At 38.2% G+C, this 23178-nt stretch overlaps 1 protein-coding gene across 5 annotated transcripts; it reads right to left on the minus strand.

Moving 5' to 3' along the window:
- Window positions 1–104: 104 nt before the first annotated feature.
- Window positions 105–22753, minus strand: LOC110370760 (phosphoinositide 3-kinase adapter protein 1). Of its 5 annotated transcripts, none has more exons than XM_021326708.3 (15): window positions 22419–22753; window positions 11410–11710; window positions 11081–11328; window positions 5013–5130; window positions 4601–4827; window positions 3911–4077; window positions 3440–3584; window positions 3126–3277; window positions 2892–3024; window positions 2614–2804; window positions 1698–2535; window positions 1532–1609; window positions 1341–1438; window positions 1111–1250; window positions 105–971 (listed from the first exon to the last, which is right to left on the minus strand). In XM_021326708.3, exons 1-15 carry the CDS (start codon window positions 22420–22422, stop codon window positions 776–778), a joined length of 3036 nt encoding a protein of 1011 aa, XP_021182383.3. In that variant the 5' UTR covers window positions 22423–22753; the 3' UTR covers window positions 105–775. The 5 variants fall into 5 exon arrangements, with proteins under 5 accessions (XP_021182383.3, XP_021182381.3, XP_021182382.3 ...); XM_021326706.3 differs by lacking the exon at window positions 22419–22753 and adding an exon at window positions 13499–13640; XM_021326707.3 differs by lacking the exon at window positions 22419–22753 and adding an exon at window positions 11798–11953.
- Window positions 22754–23178: the final 425 nt, after the last annotated feature.

The raw sequence follows: 23178 nt of genomic DNA on the forward strand, positions 1-23178 counted from the left end.
TTTGCTTGTAAAGTAACGTCCTCTCCTCATAAACAACAAATTAAATTCTAATAAACGACTGCAAAGTATAACTCAATATGAGTGACAGTGAATAAAAAACAAACTACAGCATTTTGCGTTTATTTTCACAATACATAGTAGGTATACATTGGTACAATAAATGCATCTTGGACGATTTAATACAAAGTATTAATAAAAGTATAAAATATTCCTTCAAGCAGATCTTTTAAGCCAAGATTCTCGTATGCTAATGTTTTTTTTATATAATAAAGTAAATGCTTAAATAATAATTTTATTTTGGCTAGATTACCTAAAAATGAATATATTTTGTACTATTTAAAATATTACGTATCTGCTTTAGAATCGACGACGACAATAAATAGAGATTTTACGTTTATATGGTAAAAAATATATATACAATATTTACATGCATCTTTTCAGTCTTCATTATTTTAATGGAAATATCGCACTATTCGAATGTTGGTACAAAACTTACTTTTCGTTTGGTGACAGACAACTATCATTTTGATTCGACTACTTTACACATACAAGCTAATGCTTAGCTTAAACCTATCAAGTAATATAATATTATTATTACATAGATCTCTTATTAGAGACAAAAGCTTCTATTATTTGGCAGTATCACGGTAAATATACACGTTGACTCAAGAGCGTATTACATCATAATTTCGTTGTTATACGGAGTGTCCTTCACTATGTAAAAATACACGAATGTGATATTGGAATAAAACTAAAGGTGATTCTAGTTGTAATATTATGTGTGTGTGGCAGAAATGTTCATGTACATATGTGCGCCATCTCGGTCGTCGCAGCGACTAGTCGGATGCGACCGGTCGCGCGAACCAAAGTTCAGTCGCAAGTGAGTGCCGTTACGAGTGTCTGCGTCACAGTCCAGCGTTTCTCGAGACGCTGACGTTTCACGCTCGACTATGGTTGCCATGTGTTGGTTTCTGAAAATAGGATAATGGTTTAGTAAATTTTAAAAGTCATTTTATTATATGTATTGCTTTCAGTGACATGTATGATTTTGGCTTGATTGGCTTTTGTATTTAGAGATGCTTCACTAATAAAATTTGCTAGATTATTTACCTGTTGTCATGTTTAGGATGTCCAAAAGTTGTGAACTGGGGGCATCCATTAAGCGGGCGAGGTGGCGGCGGGATCAAGTAGTCATCCATTCTGTTCTCACCATCGCACGCCGAATGCATCGTCAACGTGCTTGATGAAATCTGACGAACAGAACAAATACATTAAAAAAAACACATACAAAATGTTTAGAAGGCTTCTTCGTAAAGTTGGTGAGTAATATCAATACTTACAATAGACCTAGCTTTGTCATCAATCTCAGATTGGACACTGTTAGTCTCGGCCACGCTGCCGCCGCTGACTGTACTCAAACGTCCTGAAGATGAGGAACCTATGAAAACAAATAGATGAGTTAGTTCAATATAGTGAGCATGATACATAATAGAACTTATTTAGTATTTAAGACATTGAAGGGTGATCTTACTTTCACTCAAGCTGCTATTTGGTCTTGTATTTCCATTTCGTTTTTCAATTGTGCCATTATTGTTTTCATGGTGATGATCTGAAATATTTAATTTTTCGTCAGTAACTGTATAAAATTGAGTTTGTAAAGATATTTGTTTCGTAAGTATCTTGTTGTTGATACTCACGTTTATTTTTGCTCTTGGAGAACATTTTCTTCACTCTCTCGAACGGCGTGGGTCTTTTCATGTTGTCTTTTATCTTCAGTTGTATCCTGTCATACTCCTCTCTCATTTTGTTCAACTGTTCCTGCTTCTCTTTGAGCGACTGTTGAGTCTCGTTCCTATTTTTCCATTCCATCACCAACTTTTCTACCTCCGATATCGTAAACACGTTGTTTTTGAAATCGTTTATTATTTCTGCTAACTCTTCCTGTCCGGTCAGTGGAAAGGATTCTTTTCCTGATTTCACACTGCCACTGCTACGAGCATCTTTGGTATTAAGGTTTATTTGGCTTATATCACTAGTAGGAGTGTCAATGGTAAAAGTCTTAGATTCTTCGGTGGGCGAGTACAAGAATATGTCGGACTGCTGCGGCATCAGTCTCGAACTATTCGCGTATAAGTTATTTGGTCTGAACTTAGGGCTTTCTACTTTTATATTAGAGGGTTGGACCAAGTAGTCGTGTTCGAGTGCTTGTTGTATTCTGTCTACTTGATTGTCATGAAGCGGGAATTCGTTTTGGTAGAACTGTTCCTTAATTTTCGGGAGCCTCAGATTTGGTCGTTTCTTATCGATATCATCTGCCTTGTCGATGTTTTTCTCTAAGTTCTGCGTGCACGCTTCGCTGAAGGGATCGGTGGATTCTGTTATATTTCTGTGGTCGTTGCGTACTGGCGAGTCGACAGTGTCGCATGTTTCTACAATTCTAAGTTCATCTTGTTTAGCTTCGTCTTGGCTCTCTTCTTTGTCGTTGTCTGACATGTTTTTCAAGTAGTAGTACATGTTGGAGAATTCATTTATTTTCTGGAAAGATAAATAAGAATTAGAGAATAGTTCTTACGTTTACTCTATATTACAATATGCATAGTTTTCGCTACTTACGAGATGGTCAGCTAGCATGTCAGCAAGCGCATAATGCTTGTGGTCCCTGGCGAGGTCAGCGGGGGTGCGTTGTCGAACATTGCGGAGTGCGACGGCAGCGCCGCCGCCGGGACATTCTAGCAACTGCCAGCATAAACGCTCAAGCCCGAACCGAGCCGCCCAGTGAAGCAATGTGGGGTATTCCTCACCACCTATAAAAGAATGTTGCATTTAGAACAACATCACCTTACGACTTGTATACTAAGAAACAATAAGAATGTAATGAAGAGGTAACTTACTGGACATATCAGCTTTCGGGTTGAACTGTTCAGTAGATGCAAGAAGGTTGAAGTGTGGTGGTATGTTCTTTTGGAAGGCGTTCAACATCCAACTGTCCAGTTGTTCTTTGCTGGTTGTTTTGAAGCCCAAAGTCTGCGAAAAAAATACATGTCAGTATATTTCTTCTTAACCATGAAGTTCTCCATTTCAGTTTATATTGTTTTTTAATATTTTTGTTAACAACAAATACAAACCTGGCACATAAACTCCAGAGGATGATCTGATGCTCTTAACAGCTGATCCAATTCCCTGAGCCTGCTTTCGCATTTGATTTGTCTTCGCCCCAACGACTGGCCATTCTTGCTCACACGCACCCACACAAGCATCGAAACTTCAAGACATGACTCTGCAAAATACAATTAATTTAAGACCATATTTTCTAAATAGGTCATCAGAATTTCAGCAATATTTTCTGTGAAAACGCCAACATCATTCATATTTTGCAGGGGCTTTTGGGACCACAAAACCGATTCAGCATTATTATTATACAAATATAAAGTGAGCTTACCCGGTATATCGAACTGAAGTGTGTAAGGGTTCCTCTTTTTGAAGCTGGGTATGTTGATGACCTCGCCCTTCTTGTCCACCATTATCTTTATGCTGTCCTCGTCTCTAATAGGGTCGTTGAGGAGCGCTATCACTCGACTTTGTCCCTGCGTGCAAACGACATTAATTAACTCACGTTGTGAATTTATTTAGTTAAGGTAAACAGGCGTTCACTTAGCGACGCCAAACCTTCTCGGAACTGTGTTTCTTAAAGCTTCGGCTATAAAGTCCAAGTTTCTGTGGTAATTTTGTAAACATTTGCGTCTAACGGTCCAATTTGTTGGTAATGAAGGTTCGGGATTTCCTCGTAAACGTTTAAATTGATTCGTAAGAATTTGTGGCATGTGTGCAGTAATGTGGGCTATCTTATGTTTATTCAAGATAGATAGTTGTAAACATTTTATTTTACAAGAAATAGGTGAACTTGACTTACGATTTTGACTTTTTTTGGAACAATGGAGAAGCTGGTTCTGTCGGTGGCTGTATCTTTGCAATCTTTGGTGCGCAGTATGCCGACGGCCGCTGTTAGGAATGTGTCCACAAACGACGTGTCCTTTTCGCGCACGCACATCATTTGCCACTGGTCTATAGTCGGATAATCTGAATGAAATAAACCAATATTATTAAAGCATTCATAATTAAAAGAACGAACTAACTTCGCATTGGTAATCATTTAAATTAATTGACCCATCAATAAAAATCAAATGGTAATTAAACTGAAACAACGTCCAAACTTTTCATTAGATATCTCCATCTGCACGTTAAGTTCTCAAACAAAATTGATATTGCTTTTCTATACAAAGTTTTAAAAGTCCGACGTTGTTTCCAAATTTTATAAGCAGCTCCGGCTATGAAGAATTTTAACCTTTTGAACGCCAATGTCGGCTATAGCCGACATGAGCAAGCGTGCCCTGTGCGCCAACGACGGCTATACTCGACAAAAAACAGATCGCAGAAAAATACAAAATAAACATATTAAATCATTACTTTTATGTATTTTTTAGTAGATATTTAATTAAGATTTTCGGGCTTGGCGTACAGGGCATAGGAATACCGATATGGCGTGGCGGTGAAAAGGTTAAGAAGTTTTAAATATTCATTTCCTTTTATTGGGATATCTTACCTTCGCAGTTACCGGAGATGACTTGATTTTTCTCAACTCCGAGCAGCATCACTAAAACCTTGTCGACTTTGAACAGATTGTCTCCGTTGACCTCTCTCTTGAGGTCCGCCAGCTTGGTGGCTAGGATTGGGCACAGGATCACTATTTGCAGCTGTGCCTTCGTCAGTTTTTCCACTTTATCTTGAGAGTCTGGTGCCAAGAGTTCTTCTGCGGTTATCGGAGTTACTCTAGAACAAACATAACTTGAGTTAATATTTGAAATTCTATACTTACAAACAGGATATACCTACTTAAAGATAAACTATAATATAACGAAGGAAATGTAATCTGTCTGATAAAGAACATTGCACTGCACATTTTGCAAGAAATGTTAGGTACAAATAAATGAGTTCATACCTAAATGTGTACATACCTGTAATGATGTCTAGCTCGCTGCGACATAATTTTATCGAAACTTGCTACCAAGTAGTCCGACCATAACGCACTTTCAGGAGAGCCGGAGCTCCACAGTATTGCAATATCTTCCATTTCTACAACAAACAAATTATCTAACTTATAACTATGTCACTAGAGCTACGTAAGTATATAAATGTTTGACAACAAACGAAACGTCTTCTATTTACGCAATTGAACGGTAGCCACTCGACCAAATTGTGCGCCCGTTGAATTAATCATTCAACCCGACTTAGTTTAAACAGATTTGTATGAGGCGCCTCTATTGTCGAAATTCTACAGAATTATTGGAAGATAACGCTCTGTTTCCTCGAAATACCTACTTATGTGAATAATAATCATCCCAAATGTGATAAGCTCGACTGTGAACGCGTAATGAGCGACAATTTATTCTGAATGTAAGTCGAACCACTCGTCGCTGACATCAATAAGTGTACAGCTCTCTCAAATATAATACCTAACATTGAAAGGAAGTGTTGTCAAGGGATAATCAAGGCATGAACGATGTCGTTCACTTGATATCGGATGGGGGTCATTGGCTGGATCGAAGTTCATGGATCGCGCTCGGACGCTTCATAAACCTTTCTACACATGTTGCTGAATTTAATCCATGCTCAGACATTTATACAAGAATTGGCACATTATTTTTAATGATGTGTGCACAGAAGCCTTACTCATGTTCGTACAAAAGGACCATCACTAAAGCAATATAAGCATGGCTTTAATAATGCAGTTTTAATTAATGTTAAGTGCGTCCTTACGTTAATTGTAAAGACACTTGAAAGCAATCGACCGTTATTGATTAATGAATGCAATGCATTTAAACATCCATATAGAACAGAAAGTCTTCAAGTGATCTCAGTAACTGCGATCGAGAGTGTTTTTATTTTCGGTTCAAAACATTGCGATGATTCTAAGAACCATCGTCTTTCACTTTCATTACACAATATATAATGGTCAGTTAGGTGTTAACGTTAAAAGTTTCAACGTTGTCCTAAAAACATATATAATGCCTTTCCTAGCGTATGAATGAAAGCATACGGTCGCTGTTAAAATTTTTATTGCATCCAGTGCCACGCATACGCATCGGCTGCTTACAAAATATGCTATGCACTGCGCGCGCGCCGGAAACTCGTACGGGTTTATACTTACCCACCTCTGCCGCCAAATGAAGACCCGACTAAATGTAATATCCGTTTCCTAAATAGACAAACGTCTATCAGCGTCGCCCGGAATAACTATAGCCGATTAAATGCAGCGGGTAACACAACTGGAGGGCTGGGTATGAAGCCCGATATGCAGTTATGTGTTGCTATGCGACTATTTTCTGCTCAAGTAGAACGGAAGCCCCTTCTTGAAATATTCTGAATTGGGATTGTATTCATTCTAAACGTTTTATTTGCATGCTCATATGATTAAATGAGCTACAAACTTATGATAATTTTAAAACGAGCGTTAGATCTATTATGCCCATGTACTTTGTTTAAATATTAGGTATGTTTTATAGGCGTTTGACGAGTTTCCTATGTATAATAATAATTTAAATGAAACTCCTTAATGTTTTAATAAGTAGTAAGATCGGAGGAAAAAAAGTCTTTCGCCTTATGTTTTCCGTCAAGTTACACTAAGCCCTATTTTTGTCTCCACAACCATCGCGTTACGCAAGTTTTAAAGTGGAACAAAGCAGGTACATATGGATCATTTGGGCTGCACAGTCGGGGCTGTGCTCACAGCTCCACCGCTTTCAGTTTTCAGTTCAATGGCCGCCGCGGACGTCTTTGATGTGCCCGGTGAAATATTGTAGCCCACTAATGCCTCCCAATACAGCAGGTAGCTTTTGAATCCGTATTTTCTTTACTTAAACCGAAAAGGTATTGCGCGACTTCTGTTCGGGAAAGGGACGGTGTGGGAAAGATGTGGAACCCCAAATGTAATTACTGACCGGACTATAATATCCTTATGAGATTAGTTGCCTTTTGACGTCCTCATCTTGTTACGAAAATAATTGTGAGACACGTAATACGATGACAATAGTGTATCATCTGCCCTCATACATTGTTAGTAAATAGGACATCCAATATGCCCCAGTGGGACTGGACGTGGGCGACGTTGCCTATTCACTTCGTTATAAGATGATTCCAAGAAATGCGAGGAAACGCACCGATTTCCAGCAAAGTCACTATGAGATCACATTTTAAAGAATTACTGAATGCAAGATTTGTATCTCAATGTGATTTGTTCGTAAACATGTGTTTTTGGAAACCCGTGAGTAATAAACGAGTTCTAGAGTGGAGACCACGACTCGGCAAACGTAGTGTAGGACGTCCTCAGGCACGGTGGAGTGATGACTTGCGCAAGGCGGCTGGCAGGAGCTGGATGCGAGCAGCCGAAAATCGATCTCAGTGGCGTGCACTTGGAGAGGCCTATGTCCAGCAGTGGACTGCTATAGGCTGATGATGATGATGATGATGATGAGTAATAAGCATTCGTTTTTTTTCTAATTCTACATCCATTCACAGATGCTTTGGTTAAGATTATAAAAAGATCAATCTCCGTTTATCTTTCGATTATGATAATGTTTATAACCTACATATAAGAGGATATTATTGTTTGCCAAAATAGGGGTTAATATGAAACATGTTCGCTAAGAAATAGTGAATGTGTGCTGGCATGCAACCGGCGCCGTGTGATTCATCAAATTAAAATAAACGTTCTTTTTCTCTGGCTCCTGTCAGTTCTTCGACGCTAAATCATACTTTCTGGTTTAATTATAAGATACATTTTATATTAATAATTTATTGTTGACTCACTGACGCTATCATTAAGCACTGTTTTAAGCCCTACGAACGGCGCACGTACACATGTTGGCTTGAATAACAAATTCCGCTTACTGACTCATTAAAAAAATTGGTTAAATAGGACTTCCCTTTGGGCTTCATAAAGAGAGCTTTAATTTTTTAGTCCGTTTGAATGCACTGTTGTTCGTTTGTGTAAGCGTTTAATTACATTTCTGGTCGTTACTACGAACTACATCGATGTCATTAGACAATTTCCACGTATTCACTAATAATAGCCTTGTATGCGGTCGTGGTTGATAACGGCGCGTCTCGTCTTGTGCTTATCACGATACGACAACGTCGGTAGACGTCACAAACAAAGTTATAATTCAATGCTCCTACTGATAACGTGACAACAGCGCGGAAGACAAAAGATGCTCGCCCTCTGCGTTTACTTATAGTTAATAGATAGTGCTACTGATAATGACACGACTAGTATTTTCATGACGAGCTTATTTCTTCTAAAAGCTTTAACTTCATTACCCATGCTCCACAAATTAATATTTAATTAAACGCTGATTGTAGATCTCTCCTTATCTAGAATCTTGTGATCATAAGGTTGTTAAGCCAGAGCTTTATGTTCGCACCTTTTGTGCTTAAGCTAAACAACAGCCGACATTTTCCATCTTTTGTCCCTAAACAATTGTCCGTCGTCTGTACATCAGTTAACACAATCTGTGGGAGCGATCCTGCCGACAATATAGACAAGTTATACAAGACGTTTACGCATTTACATTCCCAATGCGAGTACATTACGGGAGTTGCTTCGATGCATGTAAATTACACTATGTTTATTCAGCCATACATGCCACCCTGCATATTTAATGCGCTCGCAGCGACCGACTCCGATGCCGTCCAACCCGCCAGGCTCCCTTCTAACTCTTAGTTCATAAAGCTCAATGTCGTGTAAACATCTGCCTGGCAACTGTGGACCTGATTTGGTGATGTTGTACGGTGTTTCTTTGACATTGATTTTGGATGGAGCTGGACATTTTCGACTTACAAAGTGTGACGTTGTCGAGTTCACTATAGCGAAGGCCACTGAAGACGTCTTGGGCGAAGACAATGGCTTGTTATCTATCGCATTAAGGGAGCCTCGCGAGTCGCCATGCACAAGTATTAACAGGCATTGTATAGGCCAATAAACTTCTGAATAAATAACAACGTCAAATAAAAACAAAAGATAATCCCGTAACTCTTATCCGTCGTGAAAGTAATAAACTCCCCGAATGAGACATTTTCTACCTCGCGTCGCAAGTATTAGGAACATTAAATTAAGGAGTGTGGAAATGAAGCATAAAGCTTTCCTCTTGGCAATATGAAATAAAACCGTGGTATAATATTATTAATACCTAATATCTTTAGTCTTTTTATATCATACATTAAAATTATAATTAAGTTCCTTTACGAACTAAAGCAAGTATCAACATCAAATAATTAATTGTGAACGTTATATTCTCTATTACAATATAATAGTCAAGGAGCTTACGAATTGTAAACTAATCCGCTTTACTTGGCTACGCAGTAATTACAGTGTATTGAAGCGAGTTCAGAGACGTGATTGTTATGTATAAATTGGATTACACAAGCTCGCATTAACACACTTTAATTATAAACAAATGTCAATTAATCAGCCATTTGTTGATAAAATGTAGTTACGATAAACATTACCGTACATTAAAAAAAACTTTCTAATAAACAAAGCAACATAACATTAAAATAAATTAATTTTCAAAAAACTCACTTGTGTCGGCCATTGTTTCGCTCTTTTTATCCTCCATAGCGGCGCGAGTAAGAGAAGACGTTATTTCCCGACAGTTTCAAGTTAAACGCTTGTCATTGCACTGACTGAACTGCAGCGAGCACTAGAAAGCGCACGAAATGAATACAAGAGCCCTCAGAACTGTGACAGCGAGAAGTGTCGGTTCGCGATCATGTGGCGCGCGGCCGGCGACTGCGCGCTGGCGTCAGGCGGCGGCGCGAGCGCACGCACTTCGCATACTAAAAGCTCGGCGCGACCACGATAATCGCAAGTCGCAACGCCATCCCTGACGCCTTACCGCCTAATCTTGCCAAACAAACTTGGGCCCATGAGCAAATATTCCCCAAGCGTTATCGACGACCAAATAGGACACGGTAAACACGAAACACGTTTTTATTATATTCCCTTCGCGTTTCGCAGATACGCCTAATCGGCGAAATATTACGATTCCTGAAAATTGATAAGGTGACATAATCTCGCGATATCGAAGATGAAATATGATCCTTTTATAACTGACGCGTGACATCTTACGTAACTTTGAGCTTTGATTTTTATTGTTTTTGATAAAATATTACGATGCATTTGAGATGTGTACATAGTAGTAAAGGGCAAGACAGATACGAAAGTTACATATCGTACATATCAAAAGTGCCGCTGAGGTTATTGAACATTTGGGAGATGCATCGGTATCGGGCAGCGCGAGTATCTCGAGGGTCGAAGGGCGTCTCGGGTGCAACGTTCTCTGATATCGGACCTAGGTTTCGATTGACTTGTTTACGATCATTTATCATTGTTATCAATTCACTTCCATGTAACTATTATTATCTCAGAATAGATTTAACTGCGAGTGCTTCCTCTAAGAAATTGTAGCTTTCCACTTCACTTCTTGACATCATATACTTAAGTACATAGTACGTATTGTTTTGGACCACAGTTAATTATGTCACATAGCTACAAATAAATACCTGTACAGGTACCTAATCATATGTATCTAAGATTAATTTACATCTACATTAGATAATTAACTTAACTAGTTGATGAGGAGATAATGAAGATTATTCTAAGCACAGAGTGACAACAAGTTGCCTAGTAAATACGAATCACATTAAATCCAAGTAAATATTTAAATATAAATCGAATAGCAAATACAGCCGGTAATAGTTTACTTTACACTCTGAAATAAGCTTCAGTCAAATCTATTACAGTTTTGATAGATTGCAAACAGCCTAAGTAAATATATGCTCCTCAAATAATTCACACTTGGCGTAGATAAATCATACCATAGGCACACTTAATATACAACATAACTTTACTCAAAGATGTATGTTTTATCTGATACGTTTATTTCTTGAAGTTTAGTTTAAAGATAACGATGGAATAGTAAACACTTATTATTTTTTGATAAACAAAAAATAATGTTGCACGTACCTTTAAATGTGAAATTCTTTGGTCTTCTCCTCTTGATGGTATCCTCTTCCTTTTGGTTGAACCGTGGTGGTGGCATCCTCGGCACCTCGCTGGGTACCGCGGTCACTTCTCCAGCGCCCGCCGCGCCCGTGGTCAGGTACCCGCCCACCGAATGCCTTCTCCTACCCTGAAGGGGAATTGTGTAGAACACTTCTTCTCGCTCTTGTGGACCATCGCTTGTGACAACCGTTGTACTTATTTTGCCCTTCCTGTAAACAAATTAAATTATGAATCGGTTTCCAAATAAATTAACCACCTACTTAATGTTGTAGTTAAAAGTGTTAACTTACTTGATACGCGGAGCAGTGAATGTGTGTCTCATATCTCCTGGAGCGCAATCCCCTGGTCTTGGTTGTCCTTTTAGAAAAGCTTCAGCTTGTTCTGGCTCCCGTGCAGACAGTGATCTGAGTAACGCCCTGAACTCTTTGCGTCTGGGGCTCTCCGGTTCCCTGCGGCGGGGGGAGCCGATCGGTCGGCCGGCATCCGGCCACACGCGCCCGGGAGCTGACCGGGAACATGGCTCGGAGGAGCCTTGAGATTCCGCGCTGTCCGGAACATCCTTGTTCGGCAACGCAAAATACGACGGATTATCTGAAAAAAGAAAATAAATATTTGAGATCAACAAAACTGCATTTCAATATGATACAACGGGCAATGATATAAAAGGGCCCATTATACCGAGTAACATCGTGCCGATGCGACGACGCTCGGTGCCGGTGGCCAGTACTCTACGACTGCGACACACGGGAATTATTCAATAACCCCAATGAACTAACGGCTCTCCATTACGTCCAGTGCGGGCCGAGTGTAGCAACCTACTTTTGAAAGCCGGAAAATGCGAATTGAAGGCAATTTTCGCCCATTGTCTACTCCCTCTAGATATCCTAGTACAATGGCCCAACGCAAGCAAGCAGGACGGGAAATGTGCATGTTGAAGCTTACATTAGTTAATTTTAATATCAGCATCAGGGGTCGTAAACGACACTAAGGAATTTAACACATTTTAAGGAGAGGATTAAGTATAATTATGTCTTATATTTAATTAGCAGGAATAACATAATCGACTATTTAATTTAAGAGGAAAGGAAATCACAACCAACCAAGACCAAATTATGCTTAATGAAGATTTATAAACGGTTTCTAAATTGTTGCTACGGGATGTGAAAGACGTCCTTTTGCCAGATTTTAGTTTTTTGTTGGGCCCGCATCTGTGAGTTTTCGGGTGGATGTAGGCACGCGGGGCGGCAATAGAAATGGCCCTTAGCACATGTGGCTAAATAAAAACAAGTGACGAACAATAGCGGACCCACTCCTAAATAAAATATACAATGCTATTGACTGTTATTGTTGCATTATTGGCCAGTAATGACGTATTTGACAATAATTAATTGCATTTTAGTTCGGATGGTAACAAAAGCTTCTGAATTACCTAGTAGATAATATTTTTAAAAAATTGTTTGTTTAATATTAATTAATAATTAAGTCAGGTTTTCCGCTTGCTCCATGTTAAGTAATTGTGATTCATTACGAAATCGATATATTATTACTTCAATTAAAATTGATGTTACTAAATTTAAATAGGCATGTATTTATTTTCAGTATTGATAACACTCATTACATAATTAACAATACTATTATACTACTAAAATACTATATAAAATAAGCTATATAGGCACATACCTATAACAATTTATCCTGTTCATAAATTAGTTAAAATTTCAGCGTTGTTAATCAGCAATTAGTCGGTAAAATGGTAAGTGGCAGCCTAAACAAACGTAGACAGACGCCTTCTGATTAATGAATCAATCTTATTTCTCGGAAAGCTTAAAAAAGCTTCCAAAATGTGTTTTGTGAATTTTGAACGTATGACTAATTTTATTCCAACTTACATTTATTAGTTTATGTTTGGTACCATTGATGCTGAAATGTTTCCCAGATTTCACCGTTAATTAGTGCGGCTACGAGTGCACTTGAATACTAATTAGCCGCGACAATAGGTACCTGCAGTGCCACGAACAGTTATCATCGACACTAATAATATACACTGATACCTAATTAGGAAACAATGTATTTTATGTCCTTATGAACCTATCAGCATCTATCGCGTACTCGCACACACAACCGCGCTTGTTTATAAATACAAATATAAATAAATCTGATATAAAGTATTTCCAATAAAAATATTGGAGTCGAACTTATTAGAAATTACTTAAACGAGTTTTCCACTGCGACTTCTGTATCGGAAAATTAAATAACTTGTTGAACTTATGCCAGTGGAAAATTGCTAAAGTTTAATACACAGTTCAGCGGTTGGATCCAGGGTTTGCGTAATGAAGTTGACACAACAAACAAAGTACAAGTTAAGTATTGATAACTCACTGGTGGCTCGCAGGCAATAGTCAAACTGGGGTCCCATGGTCGGAGATCACGGTAAGTTCACTAAACACGACACATCTGGTCGGGCGCGCGGCGTGCTCTGCGGCTCGGCGCGTATCTCTGGATCCGGCGCGCGCGCAGGTGGAACCGAACGCGGGTTTTAGGCGCACACGTGCGGGCTTTCACAAGGAAGCAAAGCTTTCTTAGCACGCGCGCACAGGAAACGCACGGTGTATACACAGCCCTGATGTGCTGTAACCATGTACCGATGAATATTGAACGATATGGATGGAGGCTAATTTCCTGGGACTTCCTGGACATCGTAACTCGTACTGAATTGATGTGATACTAAATACAAACAGAATAGTATTCCGTTATTAAGGAGTGCATCGAAATATAATTTTATATACGCATTTAGATAGGTACCTCAGTAAAATCGTTAGTACCTGTACCTAACTACTTTAAAAAAAACTGTGGTCTTATAAACATAATATTTATCTTAAAATACTGACATCTAACCTTAAAAAACATGATTGCATATTCAGGTGAACCGCATAATTTCAGTATGTAAGTTCTGCTGTTCTGTGTCCTGCTCCTATTGTTCTAATATCCTTGTCATTTATCGCTCAATTTCTAGGTTCGCATGTAGTATTGGAGGCAAATTCAAAAAAATACAGTCTGGGACTATTCCGATAGACGAGGTAAAGCATGGTGCCTCTGCCTTCAGTACATATTCATGAAAGGGGAGTTGTGAGGCTAGTTTTAATTTTAAGTGTTTATGCGTGTGTTGCGCCTGCGTCGCCAGGCGTCAGGCGTTGTTTGTAAACAGCGCTCATTCACAGACCCCTCGGGGAACACTGTATCCGAGTAATTATAACCCTTCTAATTATAGACGTAGACCCTGTAGGAAGTAAGGGAGGATGTGGCAACGAGTGGTACAGGTAAACAATCCCCGGAGTCTGGAAGATCCGGAGCATGTGTCCATTTTTTATGAATTTATTTAAAGCAAATATGTAGGTACGTGTTTTTGAAAATCTTTGAAAGCACTTGCAAGTTTTGAGGCGTCTACCTATCTACGAGTCAAAATATTAATATCATACAAAAAAATACGCCAATAAAAAAGGTCAAACATCTGTCGGCTAAAAAACGCGACTCACAAAATCTGAAATTAACGTCAAGAGGCAGTCGTATACGAATACGCATTTATGTATTAGGTACAATTTCAATCTCAGCTCGTCTGTCGACCCATTCGAAAAATGAGAACTGTGACGTTTGGCCGCAATTACTCAAAATCTTTCATGTAAAGTCGCATACGATATTTTGAACTCCGTAGCAATATCATGCGCTACGGAGAGCTTTTAAGCTTTTGGAGAAATGTTCAAACTGATGTCAAAAAACCTAATCGAAGCTGATTTCGTTGAATTTAAATCGCAAAAATACATGATAGTGACTATGTCGATCTGCAAATAGCTTTTGTGAGTTTTCATAGAACGATTAAAATGAGTCAAAGCTAAGCAGACGAAAACGTAATCAGATTTAGGTAATAAAATACATAGAGCTGAGTAATACATAAGATTCAAGAGAGAACATGAAATAAGATTATGCCGGAAAGCAGACGCCAGCTGAAATTATATATGGCTTGTATGTACACAATCTTGGATTTACGTCTTATTACATAATGCCATCATATTCTATGCTTGTTTAGTGTATTTACTTGTTGCGTTGTTCTAACAGATACAGTCAAAACAACAGGTTCGTCGAACTCCAAGAAATAAAATAGGTCAATAGATAACTCAATAAATATTGGGTAATACGCACTGATTGTGTTTCTTTGAAGTTTTACTTCGCCTTAGAAAATCTTCCCTACAGCTGAGCCGTATCGATTGACAGCGAAATAGGCCCTTTGCGTACGAATGTAAAGCACTGTAGTGGAAGTAAAAAAATAAACCAGATGTCGGGTCGACTGTGTTTACTTGCATCTGCTGTAAAACAAAGCTCGCTCTTGTGTCGCAAGGATTTACAGAGGGCATAGTTGTGTAGTATCTGCCTACCGCATTATACCTAAGTTAGGTCTGTATCTATTTACCTACTTGAAATTGTGGCGTTCAAGATATTCAGGTATCTCATCACATAAAAGAAATCTCAGATTTATAAGTTAAACTTGGAAATGTCAAGAGGGTAGCCGAATGGAAGCTCCAAATCATTTTATCTAGATTTATCACGTTGATTTCGGATGAGTAGATCTGAATATTACAATGTTCATTGCTACATCATAATATATCGTCTCAAAATACCAGTCCCGAAAATACCTGAAGATGGATATCGATTTGTGTGTACAGAACGTAATTGAGTTCAAAATCCGAGGTAAGTATTTTCAGGGAATGCGGTTATTTTTGCGAAGCTTACTCATCGCTGAGAAACGACACGATGTGATTAAAATCCCTCGTTAGTCACCATACGATGATCAACATTTCATACGATTATTTTATGCACGTGAAATTCTGGAACCAAAATCATAAAGTATTCGTGATCAAAGTTTTTTTGCTTACGAATTACTTAAAGCTTTTTTAGGTCATATGAATATCGAGTATTTCTTAAATACCTAAGCTCTGTAATCGAGATATTTGTACTTTTTCTATTATATATTTTGATATTGAAATGATTAGTTCCAGTAGGAAACCAACAGATGCAAAGAGTCAAAAAGAAAGTGACGTATTTAGGTGACTAAATCGAAAAATTTAATTTATCCGGAAAACATGGCTCACATCCATTATAACCGGGAAGCGGAATGAAAGCTGTGTCAGCTGGTACTCATCCCACGCCGAGTTGTGAAGCGAGAAATGTGTTGTTCGTTGTACTACAGAGGCCCGATTCTGATAATGTAATAATGTGACAATTGCATAGCAACCTAATCGCAATAGCAGTTTTAACCATAACGGTCATTCTGCAACTAAAATAAGACCAATCGAATTCCAATGACATTTGATTGGTGAGCCATTGGTCTGCCATTTGGTCTATAGGGTAGTCTGTTCTACAACCATATTGGAATAGTAAACCTTTTGTAGACAACATGATTAATTATTGAATCACAGAAAAGGATAAAAACGTTTATTAAAAAGAAAAAATAGCGGAATGCCACATACGCTTCACTCGTTATTGAGTCGTGATTGAATCTTAGTCGGATAGCAATGGTTTGTCGCTTAAATAACATTAGCAGAATTGGGCCCTAGATCGTGGGCGATGAGATGGCAATCGTTGCTACATTGCGCCAACAATGCCGGCTGAACTTAATACGGTATCCGTTGTTACATTTACCTTTGAGCACGTAACGTGACATAGTGACATTAAGCCCTGTTCCTACTCAACCCGGAGGGCGGGATAACATGGTTAACACCTAACTGGTACCTAAGTGATTGCCGTCTGGGTTTAACTGTTGATGATTAGGGGAGATGTTCCCAAAACGGGTAAGCTAAGGGAAGATGTTAAATAAAATAACCAAGAACATTACATGCGACTTGTATTTGTACTCATAGGGTTGTTTATATAATAAACTTTGGAAAACATAAGATAGTCTTAGTAATCTTCTTTAAAATTCAGAAAAAAAAAAAATAAAGTAAACCCCTTCGAAATACCCGCTTTGCCCTCGGGGGGGTCCTAAAACGGGTAGCGCCTTTGGGCAAAGCAGGTAATGAATGAATATATGTGATAAATGAATTAGAAAACGTATCTTAGCCTCCTGTTATCCAGGAAATCTTTATCGTTAATTAGTCTCCTTAATTATGTTTAACAGTTTTCTTATTTTGATCAGTCTAGATCACTTTTTTACTTTATTAAATGTTACATTTGAAATTATAATCCTACCAGCAGATAATTTTGTAAAAAATCAGAGAAAACATATTTTAATTTCTTTTTCACGCTGTTCCTGTACTTGTTCAGCTCTCTGTGGCTTCTTTTGTCTTCGATTAGCTTTCTGTGGGATCAATTGAGGAAGTGGTCCCTTATTTCAAATCGGGTAGTCACCCGTTATGCCCCTACCCGCTTTGCCCAAAAGCACGTTTTAAATTTCAACTACCTTAACCTTAAAATAGTAAACAATCAGACCACTAAGTATTCACAATTAATAAGCATATAACATGCAAAATGATAATACAAAACTACGAAAACCGTATCTTGCACCATATTTGAGTAGTCAGCACTAGCATAATCCGATTTTTTTTAATAAACTCTGCAAAAAACTTTTTTTACATCTAATCTCGAAAACGCTCGTTCTAGACGCCCGAGCCAACTGACCGTGATCGGCGAGGTGGTAGTGCACCGCTCTACACTCACAGGTTCACACTAAGACCTATAATATACGAATGGCAAAGCCTACCCGTTTTAGGAAGGGTACCCGTTTTAGGAACATCTCCCCTACCTAGCTAGAGATTCCGTGTTTCGGAATAGTAGGTCTCGACTGTCATTAGAACATCTATAGCAGTTTTTACGGATAGTCAAAAAGTCTGACAGCCTGTCTTTCTAAAGGGTATCGGGTAATCTGGGTTTCGGGGTTGTGGAGGTGAAATGGGGAGTAATGTTAAACATTAGTTCTCAACTGCATCCAGTGAAACTGGAAGCTGACCTCAACATAGTTGGTAAAAGGCAGATAATTACCTACTTAGCTAGAGAAATAAAATTTCCCGTCCAATAAACTGGACCACTCTAGTTGTAAGAACGACATTTTTACAGCGCACATAAAAGAAAATCGATTTCGTCTTTACTGCAATATTGTTAGTGTTTTATGAGGACATAACGTGGGACACCGAATTATTAACATTTGGCAAAAGACCACATACCTGTTTGATGGTCATAGACATAGTATTGGACGAGTAAGTATATTATATGATGTGCCCCTGCCTTCGACCGAAATAAAGAAAGTAAATAAGCTAACACCTCAAGGCGTAATCAGAACCTTTCAAGCATAACGTCTTAAACTTATAAATACCCCGCAGCTGGAGCTTGAAATGAAAGGCGGTCTCGCCTAACCACGTGTTGATCAATTTTTATATTGACAAAACTTTTATGTGCTATGCGTAAAGTAAACATTATAGCTGGGCTATTAAAAATATAAATAGAAAGATGTTAGGAGCATGGCTCTAGAGAATTTTATACCTGCATCTACCTATATGCAACGAGCAGTTCATGATAGGATAGCATATAAAATTTTCATGTAGATGCCGACTCATCTTACAACTTTTAAACCACCAACCATCTTAAGCATTACGTAGATCTCTAGAATTATGTCAAGAAAAAAAAGTAGGTAGGTAATAAGTAGTAGTGATTCATATTCTGCTGTATTAAGAAGCTTAAATGTACCTATGCAGAATATTGTTAAACCTTAATTTTGAAGCGTTCTCATAAAGTTTAGTTACACCTGACACAAAATAATTTCAAACCAATTAAACATCCATTCCGTATTTTCTTATTACCTACTTAAAGGTTTTCATGCTGGAGAAATACTGGTAGGAAATTCAGAGAACTACGCGGTCTCAGTAAATCAAGTCAACACTACTTAATTGGCTTGGCGCCGTCAAAGGCTCGTTTAGTGCTAAAGTGCACCCTGCATTTATTAGGTTGCTGGCTCCAGCCAAAGGCTCTTATGATCAAAGTCAATGACTTTAAACGTCTTTTTATATAAGAGACGAAAAGTGGTTTGAGCAACTATTTTACAGAATTTAAGTAGATTTGTGGTAGAGTGGAAAAATATCTTGATTTTATTTAAAACAGTAATTTTAGTAATAATAAGGCGTGCTTATGAGAATATTGGGGGATTTGTAAAATTTTACATTTTGGGCGAAAATTTGCAAGACCCAAAGGAAGGATCACGTATAATATGGAATATGCCTGGTGTGCTTGAATGGTTACAGTTTAGGACTTATGTTCTCCCCCCAGAATGAATGTCAAAGGAGCGAGCTGAACGCGCAAGCGCGGCCGATGCAAATCAATAGTCCTGCGTAGTAGCTACGAGCTTCACCGAGCACCGGCTGAATTAGATCAAACACTCATTCGATAGTAAAAAATACAATTTCTCTACATAAATACATCACTCGCAATATTCACGAGCTTACGCTTTTTTACCTTCGTAGAGTATTATATCAAAAATCATTATCTTCCGAGCCTTTTTTCCCAACTATGTTGCGGTTGGCTTCCAGTCTTACCGAATGCAGCTGGGTACCAGTATTTTACAAGGAGCGACTGCCCTATCTGACCTCCTCAACCCAGTTACCCGGCCAACCCAATACCCTTTGGTAAGACTGGCTTCTGACTACTCGTAAGAATTGCCCAAGATGGAATATATCAAAAATATAGTAAGAAAAATAAAATGGGAGCGCCATAAATAAAGTTAGACGGTTGTACGTGTACCATCGCGACGACCGATGGCTTAGGTACAATTGGATGTTTCCGTTCCTCTTGAACCAATTTACTGTATTCATGTACGTTCTCAACTGTCTCAAACATCATGTATGTAGCTATCAATCCGATGTATTGAAAACTGATTAAGTAAGTATTATATAGTATGATAGCCATAGGATCCTGTTTTTTTGAATTACATATTTTTTTATTTGGGTTACCTAAATTATAATGAATAAGTTCCTATTTCATAATTTTCCATATCATATTCTGTTTTTTTTTCATACAATTTAACTTTTGGGCGTAAGAGACTTTGCGTCCCAAAGTTAAATTATACGTTGCAACTTTTGGGTTTGACAGCTTTTGGACTGTCTCAACATAAACATAATAATATTCGGATGAAGACTGATTTAATAGCTTTTGTAACACAGGCAGCTTTAACCATACCTACATTATTAGTAAAAATACTCATGCGGAGGGAAAACACTTGGAAAAGCTTTACTTATTTACTCGCAATTAATATTTAATCGACAGCCACTTAGTTAATCACGATGGAGATGTGAAACATAAACAAGGCCATAATCCCTGCTTTACTGGGTTTCTAAGTAATGACTTTAAACAAGTGACGGACGGTCTCGGACGCCTACACGCAACCATTAAATTCTAAACAATGCCTACCTACCTTTGTTCCCAATTTAGTACCTATTGACCCAGTAGACTATATTTCTGTATTACGGAAATTGGTTTAAACAATGGTAAATATATGATGTTAACCAGATACTGAATTAATAGTTTGTGTTCCCGAAAAGCGGAGTTAAGAGTTCATCGACCAACCTGTCTCAGGAAACGCATCCCAGACACCGTGCATGATTTAAATCATCTCAGATATACATATACATACGTAACCCACATATTTTATGACACTGCTATAAAGCTGAAGAGCTTGTTCGTTATAACACTGAAAAGTATTTCGTGAAATGTTATTTCTAGGGTATTTAATTTAATGTGATTGATGGATGGGCGGATGCTACAAGTCGTCTATTGATCACGGTTTGGTTATTTTTGTCTAGTTAGTATGGCCAAACTGCGCAGTTAATCGTAATAACAAAAATATGTGATTTTACTGACTAGATTATACCTGCTGTAATCCTACTGTCTACTGACCAGTGCCTAATGCAGAAGATTTTTCAAAAAGTCCCTTTTACGTCTTACGGGTTAAGAAGAACGTGCTTTCTCCATATGTGTTGACTTAAGCTCACACTAGCTACAGGAAACGTACAACGACAGGCGCTACAAGGAACCAAACAATTTACCCGGACAACTAATTTTATCTACAATGACTTCATGGTATTATTTTTCCAACATCAACTTTGTAACACGTTTTGGTAAAGTATTGAGACGCGATTCTTAATATAAATTAGCTTATTTAAAAAATCGGATCGTTATCTAAGCTCGTTAAAGTCCTTCTCGCTACATTGAATGAATATTAAAGTTTTAATTGATTCCTTCTTTGAATATGGCATGGCTACCGTACCCGTAGAGAGATCTATTTGGCACGGTTAACAGTATAGTGTACTGTCAATGTCACACATATTATTCTGAGCTCAGTAGGCTAATTAAATTTACGATAACGAGTTACCTTCATTTGTTTATCTATTAAAAGGATTCGCTCGTAAACTATAGCAACTGTGTTGTTACAATAAGCATTTAACGAGTCCGAGTGAAATGTTAGTCTACCTTTTATTTTATCCCCAGGGTAATTTAATCAGTGTTGGGATGTTAACAGTGTATAACAAAGCTTTCACAATTTAGCTGAGTGGTTAGTTTACTGCTGTAGGGTAGACGAGTTCAACTACGAAATTCATTTAAAGTTAAGTTATACATACATGTTACAAAGAGAATTACGTGTTTGGTGTCCACTAGATAAGATTGGACTGTTATTAATTTAGTGCTTCGTAAGTCTGAAAATGTAAAAAAAGTCTGAAACTAGCACTTTGTAAACCTTTGTACATTTCTAGGGTCAGTCCTTCAGAATTAACACAGGCTGTGAACTCGGGAACAAAACACTTCAACATACCCACTTGAAACCTTCGAGGTCATTAAATAACACGCTTGAAAAAGAACATCGTCCGAAGTATAATTCTGTAAAACAGTCATGTATGTGTCAAATTATAACATATTACACCCTCGTGTCGAGAATCGTAAATGTTCAGCACATACGATTTTTCATCACAATAAAAATCATGACCCGATGTTCAATAATACAACAGTCATTTTGCGCTCAGACAATTGGCCACAAAAGCTCAAATACCCTTGTCAAGTCATACTTATAAATTCAATTTACAATCCGATGTGAAACATTAGGCGAGGGTGAGCAAGGGCAAAAGGATTTTATAAATCTATCTATAGAGCTATAAACGAACACAAACACAAAAAATAAAGGTTGACAAACTTTCGGCAGAGACACGGATCGCATAGAAAATATGGGAACGAAGATGCGAGCATTGTTGTTAAGCATTCATATGCTACCACTCACCCATTGCCGGGACATCCGCCGCTACTTCCGCTGCCAAAGATGGAAGATCTTCGAGCGAATAGTTCGTTGACAGCGCCTACCGATGGCTTCCCCTCCAAAACATAATAAAACTGGTGATTTAGTCCCGATATCTTGCAGAAACAACACTCAATACTGCACTACTATTTGTGATCTTTATTATTAAATGTGTATGGAGCGGGGCACACGGCCGCGGCGGCCGCTCAGCCGCGTAAACTTACGTTTAGCGCGTCTTCAGTAGCTATTTTTGATGCAAAAGCGCGTTGGACGCCAATGTCTAGAGCATGCACGGAATATGCAATGTCGTCAGCCTTCACGATTACACTAGCGCGCACATTTCAATGGATGCCATGTATATCTTGCACGTATGATAAGTAATTACTTATTATATACTTATTTTAATATCAGTACGTTGTCCGCTCATTTGCATACAGTAGCCACAAATTACTTAGTTGCCTCACATAACCATGGGACAGACGGCCATCATAAAGAAGTTAACATTCAAGCCATTGGAATGATGAGACAAGCACCATATAAAAATTTGAGATATATTTAACATGTACAGAAGAGAATTCGCATATGGGTGTCCAAGATTGAGATTTAAATGGTTACCCAGAGTAGCCATTAAAATTAATGAATAAAAATATCATAATATAAAAAGATCATAGTTAACATGGCCAAGAAACTAAAAATAGCACTCCCGTAAATGGGTTTGTTACCTGTGGAATTAGTCACGTGGACA

The sequence above is a fragment of the Helicoverpa armigera genome, chromosome 13, assembly GCF_030705265.1.
Source record: "Helicoverpa armigera isolate CAAS_96S chromosome 13, ASM3070526v1, whole genome shotgun sequence".
Classification (NCBI taxonomy): Eukaryota; Metazoa; Arthropoda; class Insecta; order Lepidoptera; family Noctuidae; genus Helicoverpa; species Helicoverpa armigera.